This window comes from Triplophysa dalaica, chromosome 2 (assembly GCF_015846415.1).
Source record: "Triplophysa dalaica isolate WHDGS20190420 chromosome 2, ASM1584641v1, whole genome shotgun sequence".
Classification (NCBI taxonomy): domain Eukaryota; kingdom Metazoa; phylum Chordata; class Actinopteri; order Cypriniformes; family Nemacheilidae; genus Triplophysa; species Triplophysa dalaica.
In genome coordinates, this window is record NC_079543.1 from 20,141,749 (window position 1) to 20,169,184 (window position 27,436).

The window sequence follows — 27,436 nt, forward strand, 5'->3', positions numbered from 1 at the left end:
TTAGTTTAAGAACTAATTTAATGCAAAAACAATAGCACCATGCCACCACAAGCACACAAATATTATAAACATGCATGAGAAAATACGCAAAAAAAACAGAACTGTTCACCCAACATGAATTCTTTTGAAAAATTTGACTGTGCAGTAATTTTTATAAAACACTGATGTGATTGATGTATTATAAAATCACTAGATTTCCAAAAGCATGCAGCTCAGTTGAACCGCAACGCTTCAGTTTGTGCAAAATTACAGGGCTTGTGATTGGTCACACAGGCTGTTTTCAAAAGTAGCAAAACTCTGCCTAAAGACTGTTTTTACAGACATTTGATGTTGAATTACGCTGGCATTAGCTCAGCATGTGATAGTGTTTTCCTACAACCGAATAATGACACATCGAAAGCCTTGTTGCTTTCTGTGAGTCCTTAATGCTTTAGATGAGATTTGTTCCTCATTATCACAACACTTCAAGACATAAACATTTATAAGCAGCTTTGCATTGCCATTTCCAGATCCCCGGTTAATGGAAGAGTGGGAAGGCAACTGGGTTTTAAGCAAGTATGTGATATGTCTATATCTCACATTGACATGTGGCAAGTCTCAGTATGATTATCACGAACATCTGATCGATAGCGAATGATGTCATTGTTCCTGTGGAGGCGTAATGATTTCAACTATGTGTTGATGAGGTGATGTGGTTGGTTACATAGCAATGGCAAGGCAACCGTATCCCAGGGGATTATATCTGCCATACGTTTCTTGCCGAAGAATCCAGAATACTCCCAACTCAACATTAAAGTTAGCGATTCTTTGCATTATTGAAACCGCTGTACAGCATATCAAATTGGAACATTCTGTTATTTTAGAAAGGATTAAACCCTGTATCTGTTTCATATAGCATCAAGTATACAGTCACATTCATTAACACGTTTTCAAAATAATCTTGTGGTCCCTTCAACCTAGAAGTGCTTCCATTTTCAAAAAAAAATCAGAGAATAAAGGAGCGAAAGTACACCCCACCGCTATTACAATTGCCCTTCAAAACGGTCACATATATCAATTCAGTGCAAACTGCAACATATACTTTTTTGTTGACTACATTTACGCCACATGCTAGATAATACGGTGATAAGTTTCCTTAAGACATATTTGGAATACGCGGCTAGTATTATCGTGTTAAATCTGGAACATATTCATCTCTTAAGCATTTTACTCTAAAATGTGCTTTGTTTCTCTGTCCATTGTCAGAATGTTTGTTATTGGTTCAATTAAATTGTAGAAAAAAGTCCTACTGGCCGATGACCTTCTTAATCCATGGCACAAAGGTGGAGACTTTTGTGTAGACACCAGGTGCATCTTGCAGTCGACAAGCGTGACCCCACGACGTGACCCCATATACAACCCAACTTCCGCTTGACCTTTCACACACCAATGGACCGCCGCTATCTCCACGGCAACTGTCCACACGATGGTTGTCATGGGAGGAGCCGGCGCACAGCATGCGACTTGTGAACTGGTCAGAATAGCGTTGCTCACAGTGGCGCTTGCTCAATACGGAAATTGAAGCCTGCTGGAGAGTTTTCGAATAGGCACGACCTGAAAAAGAAAAGTGAAAAATCTGAAAATCTGACATTTTACAAAACACATTAACAAATAATCTTTAGAAGGTTGGAATAGATAGTATAAAGCAGTTAAATGCTCTTGACATTGCACATAGCAAATTGTTGCTGTACAGCCCATATTAATGTATACCGTGTCACATTTCTTAGCAGTTTTGTTTATTTACATTTTACATTTATGCATTTTGCAGACACTTTTATCCAAAGTGACTTGAATTGCATTATCCTATACATTTGTTTCTAAGTATGTGCAATCCCCTGGGATCGAACCCACGACCTTGGCTTTGTTAATGCCTATTCCCACTGAGCTACAGGAGAGCTGTGATTTATGATTTGCAAAACAAACAACAACATATTCAGTACGAGAGGCATTTTCTTCCTTTTCAAAGCTGATAAGCCTATTTGTTTGGCTTTTCTAACTTGCATTTATAGTTTACCATGCAGTCCATCCAACTGTTAAGAACCACTCATTGCACTGCCACAGCAATGTCAGAATTATTGGTTTGATCCCCAGTTGTTCAAATGTATAGGATCCTAAAGGGACAGTTTGTCCAAAAATGAAAAATCTATCATCATTTAGTCTCCCTCGAGTTGTTCCAAATTAATAAACATTTCTTTGCTCTAATGAACACAGAGAAAGATATTTGGAAGAATGTCAGTAACCAAACAGTGGCCATCATTAACCACCATAGTAGGAAAAATTTGTCAAAAGTGCCCCAGAAATGTTTGCTTTCCTACATTCTTCAAACTATCTTCTTTTGTGTTCAACACAACAAAGACATTTTTTTTTTTAAAATCCTACTATTGTAGCCAATAGGGGCCAAGAGCTGCTTGGTTACAAGCATTCTTTCAAATATCTTTCTCTGTGTCCATCAGAACAAAGACATTTATACAGATTTGCAACAACTGGAGGGTGAGTAAAGGATTTTTGAGCAATCTACCCCTTTAAATGCACTGCACAGCAAGAAACTTTGGATAAAAGCGCCTGCTGATTGCACACATATACCGTACATGTGGCAATAGCACCTCCTCCTATAAACTGATGCCTGTCGGAGTGTTTATGAATAAGCATGACCTGAAAAAATCAGCAGTTTATTTTTGACATATATGCACATGCACGAAGAACTTTGCCGAAGTCTGGAATAGATCAAGCTCAACTCTTCATTTATGCAATGCGGCGTGCGGTCACTTTTCTGTCAAGGTACTCGCACGCTTCATTCATCTCACTTAAAGTACTTTATTATTCTGCTAAGAGTACTGAAGTCCACTTACTAAGAGAAAACTACTGAGAGTGAGAGAGAGTGAGAATCAAAGTCTTGTGTAAGAGATTCACAGTTGATTTACATCAGAACATGACACAGATGAGAATTAAACCCCGCTCTGAGGGCATGTCAGATGTACACATGATGATCTGTACGTGCTTGACACGGGGTAGCTATAGTGTGTAATTATGATGTCAATGATTTCTTCATGCTGTGTCAAACACCAATCAGAGTTTTGTAAGATTACAGTAGTTAAGTTAACATGCACAAAGAGTTGTATGTTTTTCTAGACAGTTTGACAGATTTGGCCATGCACAAAACCCGTGCATCCGTGTAGTCGGTTCTGTTTAAAAACAATATAATAATCAAGGACTGCAACCTGTTCTATGTGTGTGGTGTAATGATGTTAAATGCTTTCTTTTTCATTTCTAGATGGATACATTTATTAAAGGAGTCCTTTGATGCCCCCCCCACCCAAAAAATAAATACGCTGTTCTGAACACGAGTGTCTCTCACGCCATATGCTCATACATAAAAGCAGTGCTTACAAATATGCACATGGAATCATAAGCAAACATCAGCCCTGTTTGTAACTTCAGCGGTACACATAATTATTATTATTTGTTTAAGATTGATGATGTTGATTGTTGCTGAAGAACAGATGGTTTATGATAAAAAACCCTCACAAGTATTCAGCGAACATTCAAACAAAAAAATTTTATCTCATGCATCAACCATCAAAGGTTTCCTGCAAATTCTGATGCTTTTTCATTTGAAAGAATGTGAACACTTGTTGCATAAATACGGATCAACAATATCAAGCGTTCTTAAAAAAGGGCAATTTACTGTAAGGCTTAGAACTATTAACTGTGGCGTAATAACATGCTGCCAACACAAAAACTATATTACAGATATATGGATACAATGGATAATTCAGACTATCTGACTATTCTGATTGGACGAGTTGACGCTGATGTAAATGCTGAGCACAAGTGGCTGTGTGCTTGAGACAGCGTGTAAGAATGACGCAGTGAAAGAGTGATTATTTTAGACAGGACAAAGAACAGAGACTGTTTATCTGTGAGATCCACTTACAGTGTGTGATCATCTTTTACTGCTGTCAGTTCTGTTTTCACACTGTCTGATCACATCGTATGCCTGTCAGCTTACAATATTCAACAGAGTTAAAAGCACATTCATATCACACACACACACACTCTCTCAATTGAGCTCAAAACATCCTTTGATTCAGCAAAGACAGCTGAAGGTTTTCAATTGATGATAATGGCTGTCATGCAGTCTGTTATTATCCATTTCATTCAACCGCTTTCCGTATCTTTCATATGTAATGCTTTAAGGCGACGTCCCAGGCCGACTTGAACCAACTTGATTTTGGTTGGCTGTTGTTGTTAAAATCTCTCCTTATTCTTTCAGCTGAATGTTTTTTAATGTGGATTGTGTTGGTATTGCTGATGGTCGACAAGCCTAGTTGGTGAAGCTGGTTAACAAGCACAACTTTTCTAGTAAAGCAAAACATTGCTGGTCGAAGTATTTAAAGGGATAGAAAAATCTGTCATTTACTCATCTTTGAGTTGTTCCAAATCTGTATACATGGCTTTGTAGCGATGAACAGAAAGATATTTGGAAGAATGCTTGTAACCAAACCGTTCTTGGTCCCCATTGATTACCATAGTTGTAAACATTACTTAATATTTTTTTGTTCTTTTGAACATATAAGACAATATTTTGAAGAATTTAGGATAGCAAACAGTCCTGGGGCACTTTTCACTACATTATCATTCTCCTACTATGGTAGTCGATGGGGTCCAAGGACTGTTTGGTTACAAGCATTTATATGAATATCTTTCTCTGTGTTCAACCAAACAAAGAAATATATACAGGTTTGGAACAACTAGAGAGTTGACAAATTTATTTGGGGTGAACTATCCCTTTAAGACTGGAGGGTGCACTACCACCCCATGGTGGGCTTCATTCAGAGCGTCAATGAGAAAGATATAAAATAAATAAGGATTTAAGTCATTTGGGACTGTGGGAATCAAACTAAAATTCAGTTCAAAATATAAAATATTTCATCGACTCACCCTCACGTCACTCCAAACCTGTAAGACTTTATATTGCACAACACAAGAAGATATGATGAAGAATGTTGGTTACGATACAACACTATCCCCCATTGACTTCCATTGGACACAAAATATATTTCTCAAAATCTTTTGTGTTCCACAGAAGAAAGGGTCAAATACAGGTTTGAATGACATGAGGCTAAATATAAATGATGAGAGGATTTTAATTTTTGGGCAAACAGAAAGGTCACTGGTTAATTTCATTAATGATTCAAATAAAGGAAAGAGTGATCTGTATGCGTTTCATTCAATCTCCAACCTGTGTCTCCCCAGCCTGTTATGTAGCATTTGGAAATGCCCTTTGGCACTCTCTCCCTCCGTATTGGTAGACAAGCGGGCAGCACGAAACGGTTCAGCCTGACGCACTCGCCCGCGGCCCCCCCGCCGTGAGCTCTGTGACCGGACACGCGCACCAGTGCCAGGTCATAGTCGTTGCTGTCAGCGTGGTAGCGCGGGTGGAGGATGATCTTCTCCACGGCATATTCCTCCTCATACTCTTCAGGAACCAGAGAGTGATAGTCACCCACACGAACTTTATACAGCCCAGTGCTGTTACCATACCTATTAAACAACAAACAACACATAACTAAAATACACTTCAGACTAAACAACTCATACCTACTCTTGATTAGGGATGAGTTTGTCACTGTCATCATTTTTTGAGAAATCTAACAATCTAACAATTTTAACCCTACCAACTTTGTGAATATTGTGTTTTTATTTATTTGTATAGGACAGTGGAGGCAGACAGGACCATGAGCGTATGAGGAAAGGCGTGGGATCGAATCCCGGTCCCCGGCCGTGAGCCAACAGCTCATACGTGTCTTGGAGCGCTAACCACTGGGCAACAGCTATGACAACTTTGTGAAGATCTTTATAGAATTATAATGTTATATATTATTATATACAATTAAAATAAATGATATAACATATAAATTTAAATAATTTTTGAAATATAGATATCAATATAAATCTTAGCTGACTGAAAAGACTGAACAAGAACTTTACTTTTAACTGTTTGTGACTATGTTAGGCCCCATCGTTTGGAGGCTGGGGTCCATAAATACTAGCGCTGGCCCTGTGTGTTTATGTGTTTGCCCTCCTGGCTACTTGTCAGTGATTGAAAGCATCGCTGTGTAACGGAAATATGAATGTAGTGTCAGAGAGAGGGACAGAAGTGTCCTGTTACACAGTCAGACCTTTTCTGGAAAAGGATCTGCTCTGTCCGGTATGACACTCTTGGTCTGGCAGCTACCAGCAGCAGGATCAGCAGCACATTCATCAGCGAGGTGCCGGAAAGGCCAGTTCTGAGCCTGTGACACTTTTACCACAGACACCTTCATGTACTGTGGGGTCATTTTGTACTCATACTGTATTGTATTTTATTTCAACTTCGAGTTTCCTTTTTCTTTTATGATGGTCCTTTTTTACATTTTAAAATGCATTTTATGCATAGATGTTTTTTAAACCCAGGTCAAAGATTCATAAATTACTTAAAATATTACATTCTAACATTATAACTTTTTTTAAACTGAACATCTGTAACATCTACAGTGCTGTGCTGTGCAACACAAACTCTGTAGGATTTCTGTAAAATAAAATACAATCCTGAAGCAATAATACCCAATTAATAGAGAAGGGATCTTTATAGAACATCAAAAAGTTACTTTATATTAATTTCCATGTGTCTATTTATGAGGGATATGTAGCGTTATGGATGTGACAATCCTGAAAATGGCTCTTACATGACTATGAAAAATCACCCACATAAAATAAAACAAATGCTTTACAAATTTGAAGAAAGATCTAACATGGGTATTTGAACCACCAAATGTTAATATCTTTGCTGTTACCAAAGTAAAAACCGTGGTGTGGTTGACATTTTCACCGAATTGCCCAGATTGTATAAATTCACATTAATATAGGAAGACTTTGGTTCCATAATTTGAAGAATTTTCAAAAATCATGTTTTTTTACTATGTTATCATATTTTTATTGTGTTTTATCGTTAGTTAGCTGTCTTTTTTTAGTTATTATGGCTTAAATCAAAACCAACCAACTGAAGTTTGATTGATATTAATTGGAATGCTCAGAAAAGTTATCTCATTTCTGAAGCAAACTCATATGATGCATGATGCACACATACTTCATATGATGCATTTATTAAAACAAAAAAGTATGACATCATATCCTGTTCGCTGTTGTGTCCGATGACATTCTGCATGCTAAAAATCTAGTGTGACCGGTGCTTAATGCTCAAAATGTTTCCAATTAACTTTAAATCCTTACTGTAATACACTGGCATTTATGTGTGGGTCATCCAACTTAAAGTCTGGATCTCTTCCCAGTCACCTGTCCAATATCATACCCAATTACAGACAGAAAGCTTGCAAAAATATTTTATAAAAACTATTCTATTCGATTCAATTTTAATAATTTACTCATCAATCAGTGATTAAGAGCCCCTCAAATGCCCACCACAGTACCGTAACTCAACGCACATTTGTTTATTACTGTAATGTAACACTCCCCCAAGACCCAGATGCTGTATATGTTGACAGGCATCGAACCATCAAACCAGGTTGTAGATTAAGGCAGTTCCGTCATTAGGGCTGAAAGTACTTCTCCATTAATATCACACTTGTTTGTAACCCAGTTTAATTACGATTGGCAAGGGTGCAGCATAAAAATAGTTTAGACCTAGTATTCGTGTGCGCACGTTATTTTTGCACGAATGTCATGTTACCCTCCATAAACTCGGAAGTGTGAGACTTAATTTAGTCTTGTTAAGCATAATGATCTTAAATGATTTAAACAACTGTTATGCTCTTCTTCATGTCATTAATCGCATTCCTGAGAAAATGAGTGAGTGTATTTAAGGATAAGAGGGAGGGAGCCGCAGAGGTATCGAGATTTATAGCCGTGTCTAGTACATATGTGTGTGTGTGTAATAGAGAAAGAGAGATGGTATGTAACCGGAGGAAACTTTAGCAGTAGTCTGATGTCATGGATCATATTTTGATGGCTCAGTGCTTGGACTGCTTGATAGGAAACAGATCCAAACTTACCTAAACCTCACACACTGCCAAAGTGCTGGGAGTCTTCCTTTAAATGAAAGTTTTAAATGATTCAGGAAGCTACGACTAACACATATTTTTCACTGGAGTAGGGAAACTCTGTACAGAACATTTACCAAACGGATCCTTAAGGGAAGCAGAAGGTCTTCGTGTATAAAAGCCTTACCATTACAATTAGTCTTCTTTTTAAACAGTTATAATTTTATAACACAATTGTAAAACTTACCAAACTGTAAACTTCATGTGGCTAGTGGTGTTTTATGTAATTTTGCGATGTATGGTTGACTAACATCTTACAGTTAAATTTGAACTTTTGAAAATGTCAGTCCACCAACTTTAATTGAAATGATAAAGTGAAATTTTCCACGAAAATCCCAGAATAACTTTCTAATAAGGGATGATGAGTAAGTTATTGAACATAAAATATTGAATTTACCCATTTTTAATGCATGCTGTCTTTCTGCGAGGAAAATCTGTTTACTTTCGGTCTTAAAGGAACAATGTGGAGATTTTAGCTGCATTTAATGGTTAAATTTCAACCAACGAGTCACTCCGCCCTTCCCTTTCAAAGCACTATGGCAGCTCTCCCAGGACAAAGACATTGTCTTGTCGCATTTGTGCCGAATGAGATAACATATTTACGCTCTGTAGAGCAGTTTGTCTGTTTACGGCTACTGTAGAAATATAATGTCATATATGTTTTTAAAATACATATTTATACTTTATTTTTGAGTAATATTAAACTGTCCCTGTCAAAATGATTTTGAGCAGTTGTTATGAAAATCAGAACTTGGAATGTCGCAATTGGCCAATCGGAATCAAGTTTTTTAGAGCGGTGTGTAATAAAATGATTTAAATGCAGGTAAAAGCTTTTTTAGATAGAAACCTATTTGCTAGAATTTCAAGTGTGGATGCAACCCCAGAAATATTTGAACTAAACGCTACCAACTAAACCATCACCCAAAAATGACCATTCTGTCATCATTTACTCGCCTTCGAGTTGTTCCAAATCTGTATAAATGCCTTTCTTACGATGAACACAGAGAAACATATTTGAAAACTACCATAGTAGGAAAAAAATTAATGGTAGTCAAAAGTGCCCCAGAACCATCTTACATTCTTCAAAATGTCTTCTTTTGTGTTCAACGGAACAAAAAAGTAATAAAGTAATTTTTCCTACTATGGCAGTCAATGGAGGGCTAAATCTGTTTGGTTATAAGCTCTCTCTGTTTATCAGAAGAAAGAAACGTATACAGATTTTGGCTGAAGTATCCCTTTAATGGGCACTCGGGTCAAGAAATAGTTTGCAGCTTTGTGAGTCTTAAACACCATGTGATTATTTTGAAAATTGCAGTAGATATGAAACAACGAAAATCTATTTCATGCTGTTCAAAGTTCTTCAAAACATGATTATGGGGATTATCATCTTTACAAATGGCATCACAAATTGACCTAGCTTGAGAACAATGATTCTATTGTCCAATCAGAGTTCTTGAAAGAATGCTAAAGAACGTTAGAAAGACCAAACATTTTTGAACAATACAGACCACTTTAGAAGACAATATATTATCGGCAATACCGGTCTCAGGCGATAAATGGTCATGTTAGCGCTAACGGTATTGGAACGATAGTAAAATTAGGCCGATATATTAAAGCCGAATCTTGCGCAGCTACTACCAGCCACAACAGCTCCAGCGATGTGTCTGTGTTTTATTTCAGCAATAAAGCAACTGCTCAACCAACATTTACAAGACTGCTAAAGCTCCACATGAATAAACCTCTGACAATGAACATTACTTGGTCGGTTGTACTTTAACTGAAGTCATTTTCAAGGATAATTTCCTCATATAGATCTGAACTTTCATCATCCATACTGAACGGTGAGTATACTATTTACTGTCCATGCACTGCCTGTATTATTCAATTATGTATGGAATTGAACAAGGTTTGTTTTGCACCTAGCCTCACTAAAACTGTTTATTTACAAGTCACAAATAACCATTAAATAATTGGACACCGCCTGCAGGTATGGTGTGGGAAGACGGTGTACAAAATGCGTTTTGTTTGTGTCTCAGGCTATTTTCTGCGTCTTCTAACTGTATGAGTCACGCTGGAAAACTGAAAACACAAGAAACAGCCAGGAGCGTGTGTACATGTTTGTGTGAGGGTGGATTTAATTTATGCCTGACAGATGTGACACAAACTGAAGAAATAATGTCCGTGTCCACTTGCGTGTGTGTGTACCTCTTAAAGCAATGAGCAGAGGTGAGAATCCAGCAGCTGTGGATCAAAGTGGCTCCGCATACCAATCGTCCATCTGCCTGAGAACCCCGTAAGCGCACAGCTGCCTGCCACGGCCAGCCCCCCCTACACCAAGCACACAAAAACACAGCCAACATGCTATTAAACTCTGCTCTGTATGTTCATATTCTCCTTTATTTACTTAGAATATTGTAATTTGTACAACGCTGATTGTATACAAATTGTCACTATTTGCTTACCGTGGAGAGTTCTCTCCTCCTATTATTCTCTTCTGGCGGGTATGAGAGGGTCTTAGACCGCACATGGAGCTTGCTGTCTCTGTAACACACATACACATTTTTTTACTTTATTTGTGATCTCAAGAAACCTGCCAAGAGGTTCTTCCTGAAAATATACTTAAAGAACATGAAGCCTAGAAATGTTTTCCTTAATAACGTTATTTGATAGATGATAAGATGAATTAAGATATTTCATTCAAGATGTATTCATACATTTACATTAAGTGTGCTTGCTTGTGATTTGTTGAACTGTTATATTGTTAATTATTTATTTATGTTTGGTGTGTGTGCGTGTGTGTGTATAAACTGACATGTTTGCTGAACCATAAATCTAATGATGTGTGTCTGTGCGCTGTCTGCCTTCACGGTTTAATGGAGAAAGCAGATCGGATTAACTTGCATTAATTTGTTATTAGATTGTTATTAGATTGATTAGAAAAATAAAGCATAAAAGAAAGTGCAAGCGATCATGGGATGGCGAGCCAGACCACATCCTTCAGAGCAGACATAACACACACAGCAATACTCCCGCATACGGTAATCTAGTATGTGTAAAAGCAAAAGCTCTTGACAGGTGATCATTTATCTCCATCTCTTGTGTTTAAAGATGGTATTTTGACAGGTGTAAGGATTCCCAAATCTGTCCTTCACAACTCTTTGCTGCGCCTCAGTGAGTTTCAATGACCACCATTTAAAATGACCGCAAGTCAGTGTTTTAGACATTCTTGGAAAATCCAAAGAAGTCTGTGCATTAAATTAAGGTTAACTACATCTTGCCTTGGCAGCATCAAATACTTGAATGTGGTTTCTCCTCTTTACCTCACCTTTCACCATAGGGGCATCTTTCTGTAACCCATAGTCACAAATAACTCCAGCATCTTCACTATGACGACAGTTGTGGGTTCCATATGGTTGTTTGATGCAGTCAGCCAGTGTCCGTTCCCCACCGCTGCATTTTACATTGTCAATGTGGATAGGTCCCTCACCTTCTCCAAAATAGGCCATTACACGAGCTTTGGCCATCCCGCTGCATCATAAGAACAATGAAAGACAAGTCAGACGCTTTCATGTGCATTTAAAGGGGAGGTCTGATGGAATTTCACTTCTTTAAATTTAGTTTGTGAGAAGTATAGCTGTTTTTAGCATAAAGACCATCTGCAAAGTCGCTGTGCTCAAAGTTCATGGAAGAGGAAGATATTTTCTTGAACAGAAATCACTTTTTAAAGAATACAACGAACGACGCATTGGGATTACAACGAGCTACTTCCTGCGGTCGTTACATCATGACGGACTAATTGTACATAAACCCAGCCCCCTGGAACACAGATATAGGGTAATAGGCAGGACATCTCAACACACTCGGTAGACCGATCACTGGCTCAGCTTGACCAATTAAAGCATTTTGGAAGAATGGGCTTCATTGAACCAAGAACTCAACAGCCTGTTTTTGAGAATCAAGATGACGGTGTAAAACACAGGTGAAATATGTAATATATAAGCATTTTTTGAAAATCCAAACATGAACATGAACAACCATTCTGTCTTACATGTGAAATTGTATCCATTCTGTATATCAGTTCAGCATTTTCTAGGAATCTAAACCAAGAGCTTGTTATATGAAGTGTCATATTTTGCCAAATGAGCGACTATTAAACTCTATATCTGTCTTTCGCCAAGCATGTGTAAGTATCCGCCTACCTTTTTCTTATAACAATTCTTCCAGCATCTCGACTCCTCCTGCCGTGATCAAATATACTTCCTGTCCTGAATCGAGTCTCGCGAACACCTCCAAATTGATTCTCTATTGTCTTATTTTTGTTAACAATGGATTGGCAGGGGAACACGTGATTTAATCTCAAGTATATCTTTGCAGAGTGTTAAGCCCTTTCTTGCAGAACAGAATGAAATGTACAAATGTCTTTAAATGAGCAAAGAGAGCATCTAGTGGTGAGGTTGCGAATTACAACCAACGGCTCACTCCACCGCTCACCCCTCCCTTTCGAAAGCATTTCGAAGACTGACACAGGACAAAGATGTCACGTTTTCGCTTACTTAAGAAACGCGTTCTGTAGTTTGTCCGTTTAGGGCTACTGTAGAAACAACATAACAAATTCCATGCAATGGGACCCGGGTTGTTTATAGATAGAAATAGCTGTTCTGAGGTAATAAAAACATAACACTTCATTATGTAAGGTCTTTATACACAAGAGTTATGTTCTGTATATTATATTGCATTTCAGTCAATAGATCAACCTTAAAGTTATAATTCGCCCAAATTTTTTTGCCATCATTTAGTACCCTTCTTGTAATGTCAAACCTGTGTGAATTTCTTTCTTCAGCAGAACACAAAAGAAGATATCTTGAAAAATGTGGTAACTGAACAGCCATTCATTTGCAATGGCTGCCATCGCTGTTCGGTTGTCAACATTCTTCCAAATACCTTTTTTTTGTTCTGCAGAAGAAAGAAAGCCATACGGGTTTGAAATGACAAGAGGGTGAGTAAATGACGACAGAATTTTCATTTTTGGTTGAACTATACCTTAAATATCACACACACAACCTTTAAGTAATGTTAACCAATGACCTGATAAACTCAATGTGGCTGTTGTAAATCCTCTCCTATAGGAACTTCACAAAGCTGTTAAAAGCCACAGAAAACTAGACTGGTGCTCTAACAACCTCACCCAACCTCAATGTATTACTGTAATAGTCATCAATCAGAATCACATAATTCAGCACAATTCTTTTACCTCACTCATCTAAATTATAAACAGGACGGGACCTACAAAAATCAACAAAAGTCAAATACTGAACGCTAAAAGATCAAGTGAGCATTCCTCTTATTTAATTTGATATGGTGCATTCTCTCTCATTACACAAGAGAAACATATATCTGGAACACACATACAGGCAAGCACGGAATATGACACATAACACATGGGAGAAGTGAGAGATTTGAGCTCACCAGACAGATATGAGCATCAGTTACAGTGTCATAACCTGACCTCCGACCCACCCTCAGGAGGTGAGGTGCTGATCACATTAGCATGTGTAAAGCTGAGACTCTTATCAGTTTTGTAACTCGAGCTGAACAATAACACATGTATGATTGAAAATCATAACTTCAGTCTTAAAAAAGACACTTCTACAGATGTTTAGTAACACACGAACACATACACAAAGCCATCTGTATGCATAAAGATTAAGACACTTGGCTCTATACCAGCCACGTCACCTTCGCTCATCAGGAAGAGCTCATCACACACGCACACACACACACACACACATTTATCACAGAGCTCAATTCTAATGCACTTATTTCTTCCAGATGGATCGACTTAACCTTAACAAGTCATATACTTTTCTGAGTTGTGTATATGTCTTAATTTCATGGCAATAGTTCTTAAATTCCCTTAGGAGTGTAATTTACTGTGACAAATAAAATAAAGTACTTTGATGTTTGAACTTTTGATAGAAACAAGTACAGAAAATAAACGTGCAAGACCATCTTTTTTTGTCACCTGTAGCCCAGTTGTCTGCACACCACCTCAGCGTCCTGATCTGTCCATCCATCATCGCAAACCGTCCCCCACATGCCACCTACCAGGATCTCGACACGCCCCTCTCTCTCATTTTCTCCGCCCACCAGCCTCACAGGCACACCTGAGACAAAGTAAAACAAACCATAATACACACTCTCCAAGTCGCTTTGAAAACTACTGATGCAGTAGTTCAGTGGTTACAGATCTGGTGTGCACCAAACAAAGAATGCAGATTGTTAAAAGTCCCATCTGGATTGTGATTTAAAAATAAATGACCCACAATGAGGCTTTTTCTCCATCATTTACTGATTCATAGATTCTCCACTAGTGAATGCGTGTTTGTGAGATTCATGCAGTGACAAACAGCTCCAATGCTCCTGCTAAACAGTTGCGCAGCCCTGTGTGGTTTAATAAAGCGCTATAGAGGAGTGGTTCTCAAACTTTTTCTTTGTAAGGCCCGCTTTGTGTAGGGTGAATCGTTTTGTGGCCCCCCAAATAAAGGCTTATAATCTTAAACTTAGAACTTTAAATAAACATATTCAGTTATACAATGCTGGAACATCAATTATCTTGGTTGGTGGGCTTAGTTTTATGTTTAATTTTTATTTTTCCTAAAATGCCACAAAATCAGTGCCCCCTGGATCTATCTTGGGGCTCCCAGTTTGAGAACCACTGTTATAGAGGATATGCGGCCATTTTCTCTTTTCTAGAATCTTATAAACAGAATAAAGGAGTAAATGTCAAAATGCAACAATGGAGTGATGTACATGCCTAAATTCCCATGGTATGAGCTGTTTTTATGTCTCATCAAAAACGGAAAATGCAGGAATCCATAAGGTTTCTTTGATATTTTGTTTAACTAAATTTTTTGTTTGCTCACCTGCATTTAATTTCTTTAAATTTATATACTGTATGTATGTATGCATGTTTAAACAATTGCATGTAAACAAACTACTAGCCACACATTTAACTGATTTTACATACAGTACAAGTTAAATACTGTTCCAAATATTTAGTGGTCCTTAAAAGTTTTTTAGTGGTGCATTTTTTACCAACACATTTAAAGGGACACATTTTAAAGCTGTAATATAAACATCTGCATAACATTAAACTGTGATATTTTTTGCTTAAGGTTATCATGCCATCAAAATCTCATACTGGCCCATGCCTATATATATATATATATATATATATATATATTATTTTTAATTTAGATAGATAGATAGACAGACAGACAGATGTTATATGCTATATCTATTTATGTTATATATATTTATCTCTACTTTAGAGTTCCGAAACTAAAATGATTATAACCAAGAAAGAGAGAAAAGAAAGACGTTTTTATCAATAAGTATGTGACTGCATGTGTGCGTAATACAGTAAGAAACGTAAAAAACACCTGGTGCTTGAGTAAGAGTTTATGTTTCCACTCATGGAACACCTGCCTCCACTTACACACACATATACATACACACACACACACACATAAACTCAATCAATCACCACAGCTACTGACCCATCAGCAATATCATGCAACACTAACCGTACATACATAGACAAAACACACACATTGTGAATTTTTCTGACTCCACGTTCTGACTGCACAAGCCAATTTTTTTAACAATTACAGACATATGCACACATCTGTATATTAATAACGCTGACTGCGTTACTTTTTTATTCTGGTAATCATAACGAAATTATTTGTTGAACATTGGTGTCTGTACAAAAGAAATAAGCCACCTTAAGTCACAACTAAAAGCTGCAGACTATATGAAGGTGTGCGTTCACTCACTTTAATCCATATTTCTATACAATGACAGTCTATGCAACATTCTGAACATCTGCGAAAGTACTTAGGTATGAATGGTAAAGTCCATTCCTCACAGTCAGATTCAGAGCTCTGTTCTCATCTGTCAGTGGTTTTTCAAGTACTTCTTTATAAAATAAACTTTACTTCATAAAGCCTTCAGCACCACCAGCACACAAAGAAAAACAAATGCCAGTCCTGCTGAAATGGGTTTTACAGACGGTCTTCATGTTTCATCAACTCTCTCTGAGACTTACCACACACACACACCGCTGGAGGTCAACATATATCTCATGTATGTTTCTCATAAGACTCATGTTCATACTATATTCTGTTGTCTCTTAACTATTTACAGTATATACTTTTTTCACAGCTTACACGTATTTAATTTGCATTGTAATATAGTTTTATAGGGGACACCCGCAATTGTTGTAGTTGTATCTTATAAATCTACAGACATTCTGTGGGAACCGATCGTATTATGGAGACTTGTATAAATGTTTCAATGTTAAGTTTATTCAGTGAGAAGGAAACACTATTTTAGCTCAGAGTTTATCATTGAGTTAAACTCACAACATGTCTTTATAAAGACATCAGTAAGACAAAGTGAGCTCAGTGTGTGTGAGTACATGTCCATTTGAAATGAATGCAAGCCGCAAATCATGGGGGCAACGGTAAAATATAAAACAAAAGTCTGTAAAGCTCCTTGTGCATGCATGTGAGCATGTATGTGTATGTTACTGGCCACAGAAGTAACAACTGACTTGTGAAGACATTTGAAGGGGTCAATTTGAAAGACTCATAAATCATCTTTTGCTTTTAATCTAATGATTTCAACAGGTTTTTGAGGCTCAGGTTTTCATGAAAACAATTGCATCTATGGGAAGCCTTCACTTTTAGTGTGTGTGTGTGTGCATGTGTGTGTGGACTTGGTTTTTATATGTTAGTGGGGATCTAAACATGAATGCACACCAACTCATGGGGACCCGTGTCACTGTGGGGACCAAAATTGAGGTCCTCACAGGCACAAAAGCTTATAAATTGCACAGACCGATAATTTTTGAAAATCTAAAAATGCAAAACGTTTTCTATGATCTTTAGGTTTATGGGTTGGGTTAGGGAATAAAATATACAGTTTGTACAGTATACACTCATTACACCTATGGACTGTCCCCACAGAGATAATAAAACATGTCTAGGGCTGTCAAAAGATTAACCGCGTTTAAATGCATCCAGAAGAAAAGTTTGTGTTTACAAAATATGTATCAGTGTACTGGGCATAATATTTTTTTATTTAACAAACACATCCATCACAAATTTAAGAAAAGACTAAAAATGAATAAACATATATTTATATAATTTCAATTATAGGTAAATATAAATAAATACATGTAAATATTTCCTAATTATGTATACATGTGTTTGTATTTCTCATTCCATTCCATTTTCTACCGCTTATCCGAACTACCTCGGGTCACGGGGTGGTTTGTATTTATGAATACAAAATTCATATGCACAGTACATAGACATTTATGATGTTAGCAAAAACGTCTTTTGACAGCCCTGCGTGTGCGTGTTAAAGGTCTTTTTAAAGTAAATCGAACAGTATAAAGAATAGTAAAATGTTTTTTTTTTTATCAAAATCCTAAAGGTGTCTTTAGTGTGTAGATTAGACCAGATTGTCCTTGTATGTGCAAGATGAATTAAACAGGGAAGTCCCCTTAACAGTCACTTCAATGCATTGTCTGCTTTTTCCAAAGTCAATGAAGTTAAATCAGCCGGACAGTGCAGGAAAAAGGACTGCAGCAGGGCATTTATACACACACAATGACACACTTTTCAATGTTCCCCAGCCTTACTCTCTAGCCAACTTCCTATAAAGATCTCATACACACACACACACACAGCTCTAAATGCTGGAATTTACAAATGGGCTGTGGGAAAAAAAGCAAAATAAAGGGAGGCAAAATGACATCAATGAAATAAGAAATGGCGTCCGAGCCAAAGCTGAAATAACACAAATGATGTGATGTCCATCATCTGGACGTGTGGGAGTGTTTTCCATGTGTCTGCCTGTGAATCAGGTAAACCCATCAGTTCTTTATGAAGCTCAGCAGGAGTCAGGCATGATAAGTCTAGTGGCAGCTGTACTTTTAAATGTCTGACTCACTGTACATTAGCAGAACTTATTCAGTCTCTCCTGAGAGGGTTAATACATAACGCTGAATCAAAGCTCAGTCCTAATGAGAAATCAGAGAGCTCTTTCTACTAAAGATCCAACATATTCTTGAATAATTCCTATTTAAGAGTCTGTGGATTTGGCATTTATATTCATTTATGCGTAGTGTAACTTTCATCTAAAAGACAGATAGACTTGCACAAAGGGGTTTGCTGTGGGTATTCGTAGAGCCATATGGGGGTTAGACATGTCAAGAGACGTCGGTGGTGAATATACGATTTTAAATACATGCAAAAATATTATTCATTTAATAATATTTTAAATATTTGTTACACAGTCATATAAAAAACCGAATAAAATGATAATAGCAGGGAGAATGCGTCAGACTGAAGGTTAACATATCTGTGTATGAAAGAGCTCTTACTGGTGGGCGCTCCATGTCTTGAACGTTGGGGGCTGCACACAAGGGCAACATCTTGGTTGTGAGTGCAGTCATGTTTCAGCCAGCCCCTCCGGCTGCAATGTGTAATGGTGGGCTCTCTCCCTGTACATCTGACTTCATCCAGCATAATTGGACCCGCTGCCACCCCAAATCGTCTTGATGACACACTCTCACCTGACCTGCACAGTAACAACCCTATTAAAAAAGCGACCGAGAGTCAACATAGACAATAAAATAAAAAACATTGTTCTACCTGAAGCCCAGCTGCCTGCAGACTACCTGCGTGTTGGTCTGTGTCCAGCCATCATCGCACACCGTCCCCCACTGACCTCTGTAATGAACTTCCAGTCTGCCCTCAAAACCCTTGGCACCCCCTACCAGACGCACTGCACCATCTGAGAATGAGAGGTCACATTTACACCTGGTTTTAACATCTGGCTCAGTCTCAAATAATGGGCCGTTTTCAGAGGAAACACATTGAATCTGTGGCATAAACATGCAGATTTTCCCAAAATGTGCATTGATTAGACAGCACAGCTAAAGCTTAAATGGTGATTGGTTCTGATTGACCAATCAGAATGATTATTCCAGACCATGGTGTAGTACATACAAATGTATACCTGTAAGTGGGGTGCAGGAGACTCCTGCATCCTCCGTGTGGTCACAGTTGTGTTCCCCCCAGACGGGTTTTGGACACTGTTCTATAGAGAACTCATTTCCTGTGCAACTCACTTCATCCAATAGCACACGGCCTGAGCCAGAGCCAAAATACGCTCCCAACCAAGCCTTAGCAATGCCCCTGTGCAAATAGACTCAGACACTTAACAAGCCAGATTATAATACAAACCAGCAGACGAATTACATGTTTATTACAAAAGTCTCTTGTGTAAAATGTTAATCTCTGAAATCCTAAAGAGTGTGGAATTGTTTTAAAAACCTATAAGTGGATATCGAGTTAAAGGGATAGTTCACTAAAATAATTGTTTTCTGTCGTCATTTTTTAAATTCTGCAGAACACAAAAGAAGACAATTTAAAGAATGTTGATACCCATTCAATATTAAAGTGAATTGGGTAATATCTTATTTTTAGAAAATATCTTAATTTGTTCTACAGAAGAAAGTGAGTCATAGAGCTTTAAAATGACAAGAGGGTCAGACTGAAAAATTAAATTTTGGGGGGAACTGTCCCTTTAAGGCACTAATACTGGTATAAGTTGCATTGTTGTTTTATAAACAGATTAACACGGAAATCAGATTACTTCATTCCCATAGTCCAGGCCTTGTTCCTTGTTCTAGGTCATACACGACCTGCACTACCTCAATCTGGCACACTTGACCGGCACCGTACATCCCCGAACCAACTCCACTCATTATTTCCATATCAAGCGAAATTTACATAGAACGGAAGTGCCTAGAACTGACAAGATTAATAAATAAATACAAAACCGCACAGTTTTAGCTCATTAGCATCTTGAGTGCTGGTGCTTAGTGAACAATGTGTTTTTTTCGAACTGAAATACGATGCACTGAAGTGCCACAACTGTTAAGGGAATCCATCCCTATAATTTTGTGCTGTGAGATTCTGTTTCCTTTTTTCAATCGTTCCATCATTAATAGGTAATCAAACACATGGTTTAGTAGTCATTCATCAGTGAACGCCAAAAGAAAAATGTGCAGCTAAAGTCTGGCATCTGCACCAACTCACTTTTTCCTGCCCATCTACACGAGTGATTCCTAAAGAAACTCACGCACACCTGCTCGGTTTCGGGCACTATTTGTTACATCAGCCATTATATTTGAGTTGAAGAGCTTGAAACAATCAGCTCGATTCACACCGAAAAACTTTCCCTACCATCTTTCCGTTCCTCTCTAATTCCTTTCCTCCCTCTAAATCATCCTTTACGCCTCTCATTGCGTTCTCCTCTGGCTCTCATTCTCTCATTATCATCTCCGTTTTCTGTCTCTCTCACACACATGCCGTCTCACAGAGAACACACTGGCTTTGTGTGCGGGGGACCTCCCAAGAAAATATTTCACATTTTTATGCGGGAAAAGACACTCTGCTTTTCTTTTTCTCTACGTCCATTTATCACTCCTACCTCCTTTCTGTCTGTCTTCTATTTTAACACATCTCAGTTGTTCAGGACACCCTGGTGTTCCTCTAAATAGAGAGTTTGTTCCCAAGAAACCATGTCAAGAGTTTATAATAATGAGCTCATCAATATGTATGCGTGTGTGTGTGTACACCCACATCTGTTTTGAAAAAAAACTTCCTTTGGAAATATCCAGGGACAAAACTTTGAAACAATTTTCATTGAAAAATATCTTCTTTTGTGTTATGCAAAGGGATGGAAATGACAAGAAGGTGAATAAATGATGACAGAATATTCATTTTTGGTTGTACCATCCCTTTAAATCCCTTACGTAGGTCAATTTAAATTGAATTTAAATGCGTCTGTGTCTTACCCTAACCCCAGCTGCCTGCAGACCACCTCAGCATCATTGTCGTCCCATTGGTCATCACACACTGTCCCCCACTGTCCCGCATAATACACCTCAACTCTGCCCTCATACGGCGATGGACCACCAGAGAGACGCACGGGGACAAACGCTGAAGCTAAACACAGTTTATTTTGTCTCTTATTATCTCATGAATGTTTATAATTTATGAATGCGTGCAGTGAATATATCATGCGAATACCCTCCACTGGGGTGCAAGAGACAGCCGCCGCCTGTTGATTATTACACTCTCCTCCATTCCAAACGGTGCGACTGCACTGCAGTAAGTCCCCTTCATGTCCCTCACATTCAACAGTCTGCCAATGAACTACAGAAACTGGCAGGCGCGACAGAGGACTTGCACGTGCATGTGCCCTATATCTGTGAGAGAGAGAGGGAGAGAAAGAGGATGAGTGAAATGAGGGGCAATGATATAAATTGATGCATACTTATACAAGGCACCAAAAGTATACATTGTTTTTAGTGATGGGATATTTTAAAGTGACAGTTCATAAAACAATTATAATTCTGTAATGATTTAAAAATTTTGTCATTTCAAATCTGTCTTCTGCAGAACAGAAAAGAAGATATTTTGAAGAATGTTATTAACCGGACAACGGTGGTACCCATTGAGTTACATTAATTTTGTGTCCATACAATCGAAGTTAATGGATACCATCGCTGCTCAATTAACAACATTCTTCAAAAAAAATTGTGTTCTTCTGTAAAAAGAAAGTCATACGCGTTGATTTTTCATTCTTGGGTGAACTATCACTTTAAAGAGTACATAACATGAGTTCATGAAAATGACATTTCATGCAGTATGTAATGTTGCCGTGTTTGAAAGTAAGCAGTCTACCAAGTTGTAAATCCGAAGGTGAATGTATGACAAAGTTACTGGCTTGGAAAAAGGGAGTCGACTCTGAATCACGCAAACGAGTCATCCCTAGTCCGATAAGCAAACCGCCGTGGATGTGCGTCACTACATAGTATCAGCCTACGTCTTGCTAGGACTTCCCGCGAAACCTTCAATCTTCTCCCCCAAACACTGTAGCTTGTGAGGCTCATTCGTGGTAGACCAATCACAGCAGACTAGACCATCGGACCAATCACATCAGACTAGGCTAGCGGAAAGGAGAGGATATCGGATGAATCGTGGAACAAATCATTTGAGAGTCAGTTAAGAAGTAATGTAACTGCTTATTATAACGAAATAATAGTGTTTTTACACATTCACTGTACATAAACTTGTTGTTGGAAACTACATAAACCAAAGTAGGACCTTAAAAATCCCTAGTTATGTACTCTATAAGACATATTAGAAGAGACCATTGTTGCATAAAAGAAACCGTGTATACTTAAAAGTAAAGCATGGTGATGGATTTGACAAGGTCATGGATTCGAATCCCACATATAACATAGACAAGTGTGCTCTTACTTGTCTTAACTATCTGATTTACAACTTTCACCTGTCACATAATAGAACAAGAAATCATATAAACCTTCCTAACAACTGTATAGCAACATGAAAAAACAACATAAATACATTATAATTTACATACTGTAGCAATATCCTAGCAAGCAATCTCCACAAAACAGCCTCACAACCATTTTGTCTTGGCAAGCAGACCTACAACTCAATTTTTTTCAGTATACATAACAGTAGACAAACAGATGGATAGACATTTAGACAGTTATCCAAATCCATCTGTCTCCATAGCTTGTACATAATTCAAGTGTATTCGTGTGTCAAAGTCGAGGCCGTCAATGAATTATTAACAAATGACAAATGGTTTCCAACCTACTGGGGTCACACGATGACAGGTGTGTCTGTGGGTATGTGTGTGCTTTTGTATTTTGATAGTAAAGTAATACTGTTGGTCAGACTTAACACAGTCACTATTGTGTCATGTGATCTCTGAGAACCCGTGGTCACCTTTCTCTGAGCACGCACAATGATGACATCACATACAAACAGCGGGTGTGTGTAGTTGGGTGTGTTCGTGCCAGAGATTAGAACTCTCCAGGGAAATCATAAAACTTTTAAACACCAGTCCAGCACACACACACAGTCACTGCTTGGCAACTCTGAGCATATGTCCTGTTTAAAAGGTAGAAGATTGACCTTTGACCCCACCAGTGGAAGAATGAACCACTGGGGTCAAATACCAAAGCATTCCATGACACAATCTAACAAAGGTTGTTTTGTGGTTAAGTAAAAAATGCACTGGCAACATATGGCCATCAAAATTCAGTGATTATCTCTTCAACTCACAATCAGAGCCAATTCTCCCGTGCAATAAATACATCTCTGAAAATGGAGATGACAACCACTGGTGATTTTTTGGAATTTAGTTATCAAGGAAAATAGTTATTGAATTATGTCTTCATTTCTATCAACAGAACAAATATAGCAAACTTACCTACAGTATCCGCACTGCAGAAATATTGCAAGTTGAATGATTGTATGTTATTCACACAGCCCATGTATGTGTATGCGTGTGTTTTACCCCTGTCCCAGCTGTCGGCACACCACAGCGGCATCTCTGTCATCCCATCCATTACCACAGATGGTTCCCCACACACCGTTTAGATACACTTCAACTGTACCATCCAACTTAGATCTGCCACCCCGCAGCCTCAAAGAGCCTACAAACACACACAAACTCATGCATTAACTTCTCAAGTGATAAAAGTAAATGTTCTGAAAACATTTGGTTCTGCTGGTCTCCATAACTTTGATAAATGTGCCCATTCAAAAAGTTCCCACTGTACAGAAATCGTATTCCATGACTTGCTTTACGTGATGAGAGAGGAATGCTATTACCTCCATATTAGTTTCCATTTAGGATATTGCTCATTGACATTGTTGACAGCTACAGTACACTACTGCATGCATCATAAAAACAATGTAAGTTACTAAGAACTAGCTAACAAAGCCAAAGAGATAAGAAAATCCATCAATTCTTTATTGTACTGGAAATGAGTGGACTTACAAATTCGTGGATAAAGCATATTAAATTGTTCTTGCTATTATACATCTATATTGTATATACAAAAACAAGTATACATTTTGGAATTTAGCCCAATTTTAAGATGTCATGTCTGTCAACAGGCATTAAAATAGTCAACAAAAAAATCTAAATGCCAATTAAAAAAGGGATTAAACAGATTAATAATGCAAACTTCAGATGGAGGAGCCTGGAATACTTTTAGTACACTTTTGTTTGCACTAAATATTAATATGCTTTCATTAGCTACTAGAACAGATGCATGAATGTGTGTGACAGCACTTTTCATACAGTATATCCAGTGTTTATGTGTCGTCCAGCTGTTGGATTGAGGGCAGTTATAAAGTAAACACACACAGTGCACCACCACACATGATGGCAGCACATGTTCTTCAAACAATTTAGTGCTTCAAAACAATCTCCATGTGTTTGGAAAAAGAAAGGTGGTGCGCGTGCTGAAAACATAAACAAATAGAATACCACAACATTAGAATGAACTCATCCAGTTCACATTTAGCACACGCAGACACGTCCAGGATTGATACAATTTTTTCATGCAATATGCATTTGAAAGGCTTTGTTCTATGTGTATGTAGATGTTCAATATTAAAATATCAAAAAATATATAAAAATACAAATATATGAAATTAAATATATATAAAGTAATTTTTCCTACTATGGTTGTCAATGGGGTGTCCAAGAACTGTTTGGTTATAAGCATTCTTCCAAATATCTTGTTCTCTGTTCATAAGAACAAAGAAATTTCAACAGATTTGGAACAACTCTAAGGTTAGTCAATTTTGACAGAATTTGTGGTGCGGTTTACATCGTTAATGCTTATTTTCGGAAGATCTTGAAGGCATCTTGTAAACACTGACATTTTGCGCGATGCGAGAGCAAACCGGAAACTGACATCTGGCGACGGCGGAAGTTCGTCGCTACACTTGTGCACAGGGTCTATTTGCAACCTTGCCGCTAGATTTCACTGACTGGACCTTTAAATTCATTAAACTGACACCATTCCAGATAAAAGTATGAAACCAACTGTAAATTATTTCGAATATTATTCCCTATAATGCACAAGGTTTTTTTCTGATTATGCCTGTATACGTTTAACTAAATCTGTGTAAAAGTTTAATACATTTAAGTAGGTACAGTGTATTAAACATCAAAAATAAGGATTCAGTACTGTATATAAAAGAATACAAGCATAATCAGAAGTTGTGCATTATAGGGAATAATATTCTGAATATTTTACAGTTGATTTGAAACTTTTAGCTCGAATGTTGTTGTGGTTAAACGGATTTATATAATTGCATACATTAAAAGTTTGAGAATCAATATTAAATACATAAATGCTAATTCCAAAAAATGGAGCCTTGCGCTATAACAGGCATGTTTTTCTGAACATTTCATAGCTTGTAATGATGTTAATTTGTTAAATTTATTTGCATGGTTAATTTTTTTCTTTTAGAAAATTAAGCCCTGGGCAACGTAAAGTTTAATTGGTATGAAACCGACTGTCTAATGAATGTCAAACTAACTGTACCGCGGTTCAGAGCTCAAGACCTACGAGACGCGCTCGTGCATAACCACTATGATGTACTTTTCAACAAGATTTGCGCTGAAATATCTGAATGAGACTGCATGATTTGTACTAAATCTAAGATCGTGCACAGTATAAACAAGTACGCCATGAGAGTGTTTGCTTTGTTCTCTGAAAGGTGCTACCTGGAGCGCCCGCGCATACCTTTCCCAAGGTGAAGCATTGGTTTAAAGTTAGACGTGTCTTAGCTTGCACACACAACAATGTCTTTTTCATCTGGCCACTCTTAACAATTTCAATTGCATACGTTATGTCACACCTTTATGGAATGGAAACTATATTCATAAGAAATTTGTAACAACTGGGGGTGTGTGGGGATAACGTTAACTCTTTCGTATAGAAAACTGGGAGATTTCACTCAAAGTTCATCATATGATAATGATATGACTGACGTAACTCATATAACGTTATACCCCTTTCCCATTCATTACTCTCGCTTACATACCTTGTTTGCAGTCGCAGTAGCCCCAGTCAACACGTCCACGGCTATTTGTAAAGAAGCACCACGGCCGAATTCTTCCGTCAGGGTTCCTGCAAAAACTGTGTTCCCCAAGACCTTTCCCCGAGTACCGGTCTCTGACACTTGGTACTTCGCTCCAGTTCATGCATTTCACGCCGGATTCGGACACGTCTATGAATCCCTCGTAAAAGCCAGCTTTCCCTTTGCCCTGAATACAGTCGGTGAACGGAGACCCGTCACAGCACGCGATGAGCAGCAGCACGCAGACCGTGAAGAAAAACCCAGAGCTCGCATCCATCATAAATTATGAACATGTGTCTACATATCCATGATAATAATCTTGTTCTCCAGTCTATCTGGAGACATGGTCCTGAAGTTGCCTCATCTTGTCTATTGGCTGTAATCCGAGCAGTTTAGGAGGTTCACAGACGAGGATCAATAAGGGAGAAACAGGGGAAGCCTGGAGCTTAACGACTCATGCATAATGACGACGTACTCCCCAGAGATGTGAAGTTTCAGAACAGAATAGATCAAAATCAATAGTGATAACCTTTATGCAAGTCCCAAATGACCAACATCCAGGCGTTATTTATTTTATTTAGATTTTCGTTCATTTCATCTGGGAATCTTGAAAGACCGACTCATGTTCTTACTACAATATTGGCCAAATGATTTAAAGAATTTCTCTACAAACATGATAAATCATTCACAACAACTAAAAGCCAGCACACGTGCTCTACGTTAAGAATATTCAATAGTGCCACCGTCTTAATTAATCGCATCAACTCATACATTCATTTAAATTATAGCATCAAACATATCTCTGTCTGGCCAAGTGTCTGATGGTCTTTTACGAGGCTCCGATGTAAACCCTTGTCCTGTTCAAGCATCCAGCCAGGGACGACCACAATGACCAATCCTGAGAGGAAGTCCCTGTCTGCCCTCTTGTGTCAGTAAAATATAAATGAACACGGGGTTACTTGTGGATTAAATGGGACTTTAAATGCAAACAACATACATTTTTACTTACGTAAAAACCAAGACGTTTTTTCACTTCTTTTTTTAAATCTATCGGCAGAATTTGAAATTTAGAATTTGATTTAGCTTCTAATATAATAAAACACAAATAACCGTATAAAATAGCATACATAAAATAAAAATGACTACATAAATGTAACAACAGGATTAACAAAAAGTAGTCAAAAATATTCTACGATGGCGTCATAGCGTTCACCTCGCAAGTCGCAA

General features: G+C 37.9%; 1 protein-coding gene across 1 annotated transcript; it reads right to left on the reverse strand.

The window, feature by feature from the left end:
- prss12 (serine protease 12) lies at nt 1-27,387 on the reverse strand. The gene is made up of 14 exons (XM_056736525.1): nt 27,219-27,387; nt 26,174-27,132; nt 23,622-23,760; nt 21,314-21,492; nt 21,079-21,229; nt 19,233-19,411; nt 18,866-19,007; nt 18,595-18,791; nt 14,161-14,302; nt 11,464-11,666; nt 10,601-10,679; nt 10,344-10,466; nt 5,282-5,583; nt 1-1,593 (listed from the first exon to the last, which is right to left on the reverse strand). Exons 2-14 carry the CDS (start codon nt 26,487-26,489, stop codon nt 1,286-1,288), a joined length of 2,460 nt encoding a protein of 819 aa, XP_056592503.1. The 5' UTR covers nt 26,490-27,132; nt 27,219-27,387; the 3' UTR covers nt 1-1,285.
- Between the last annotated feature and the right edge of the window lie 49 nt (nt 27,388-27,436).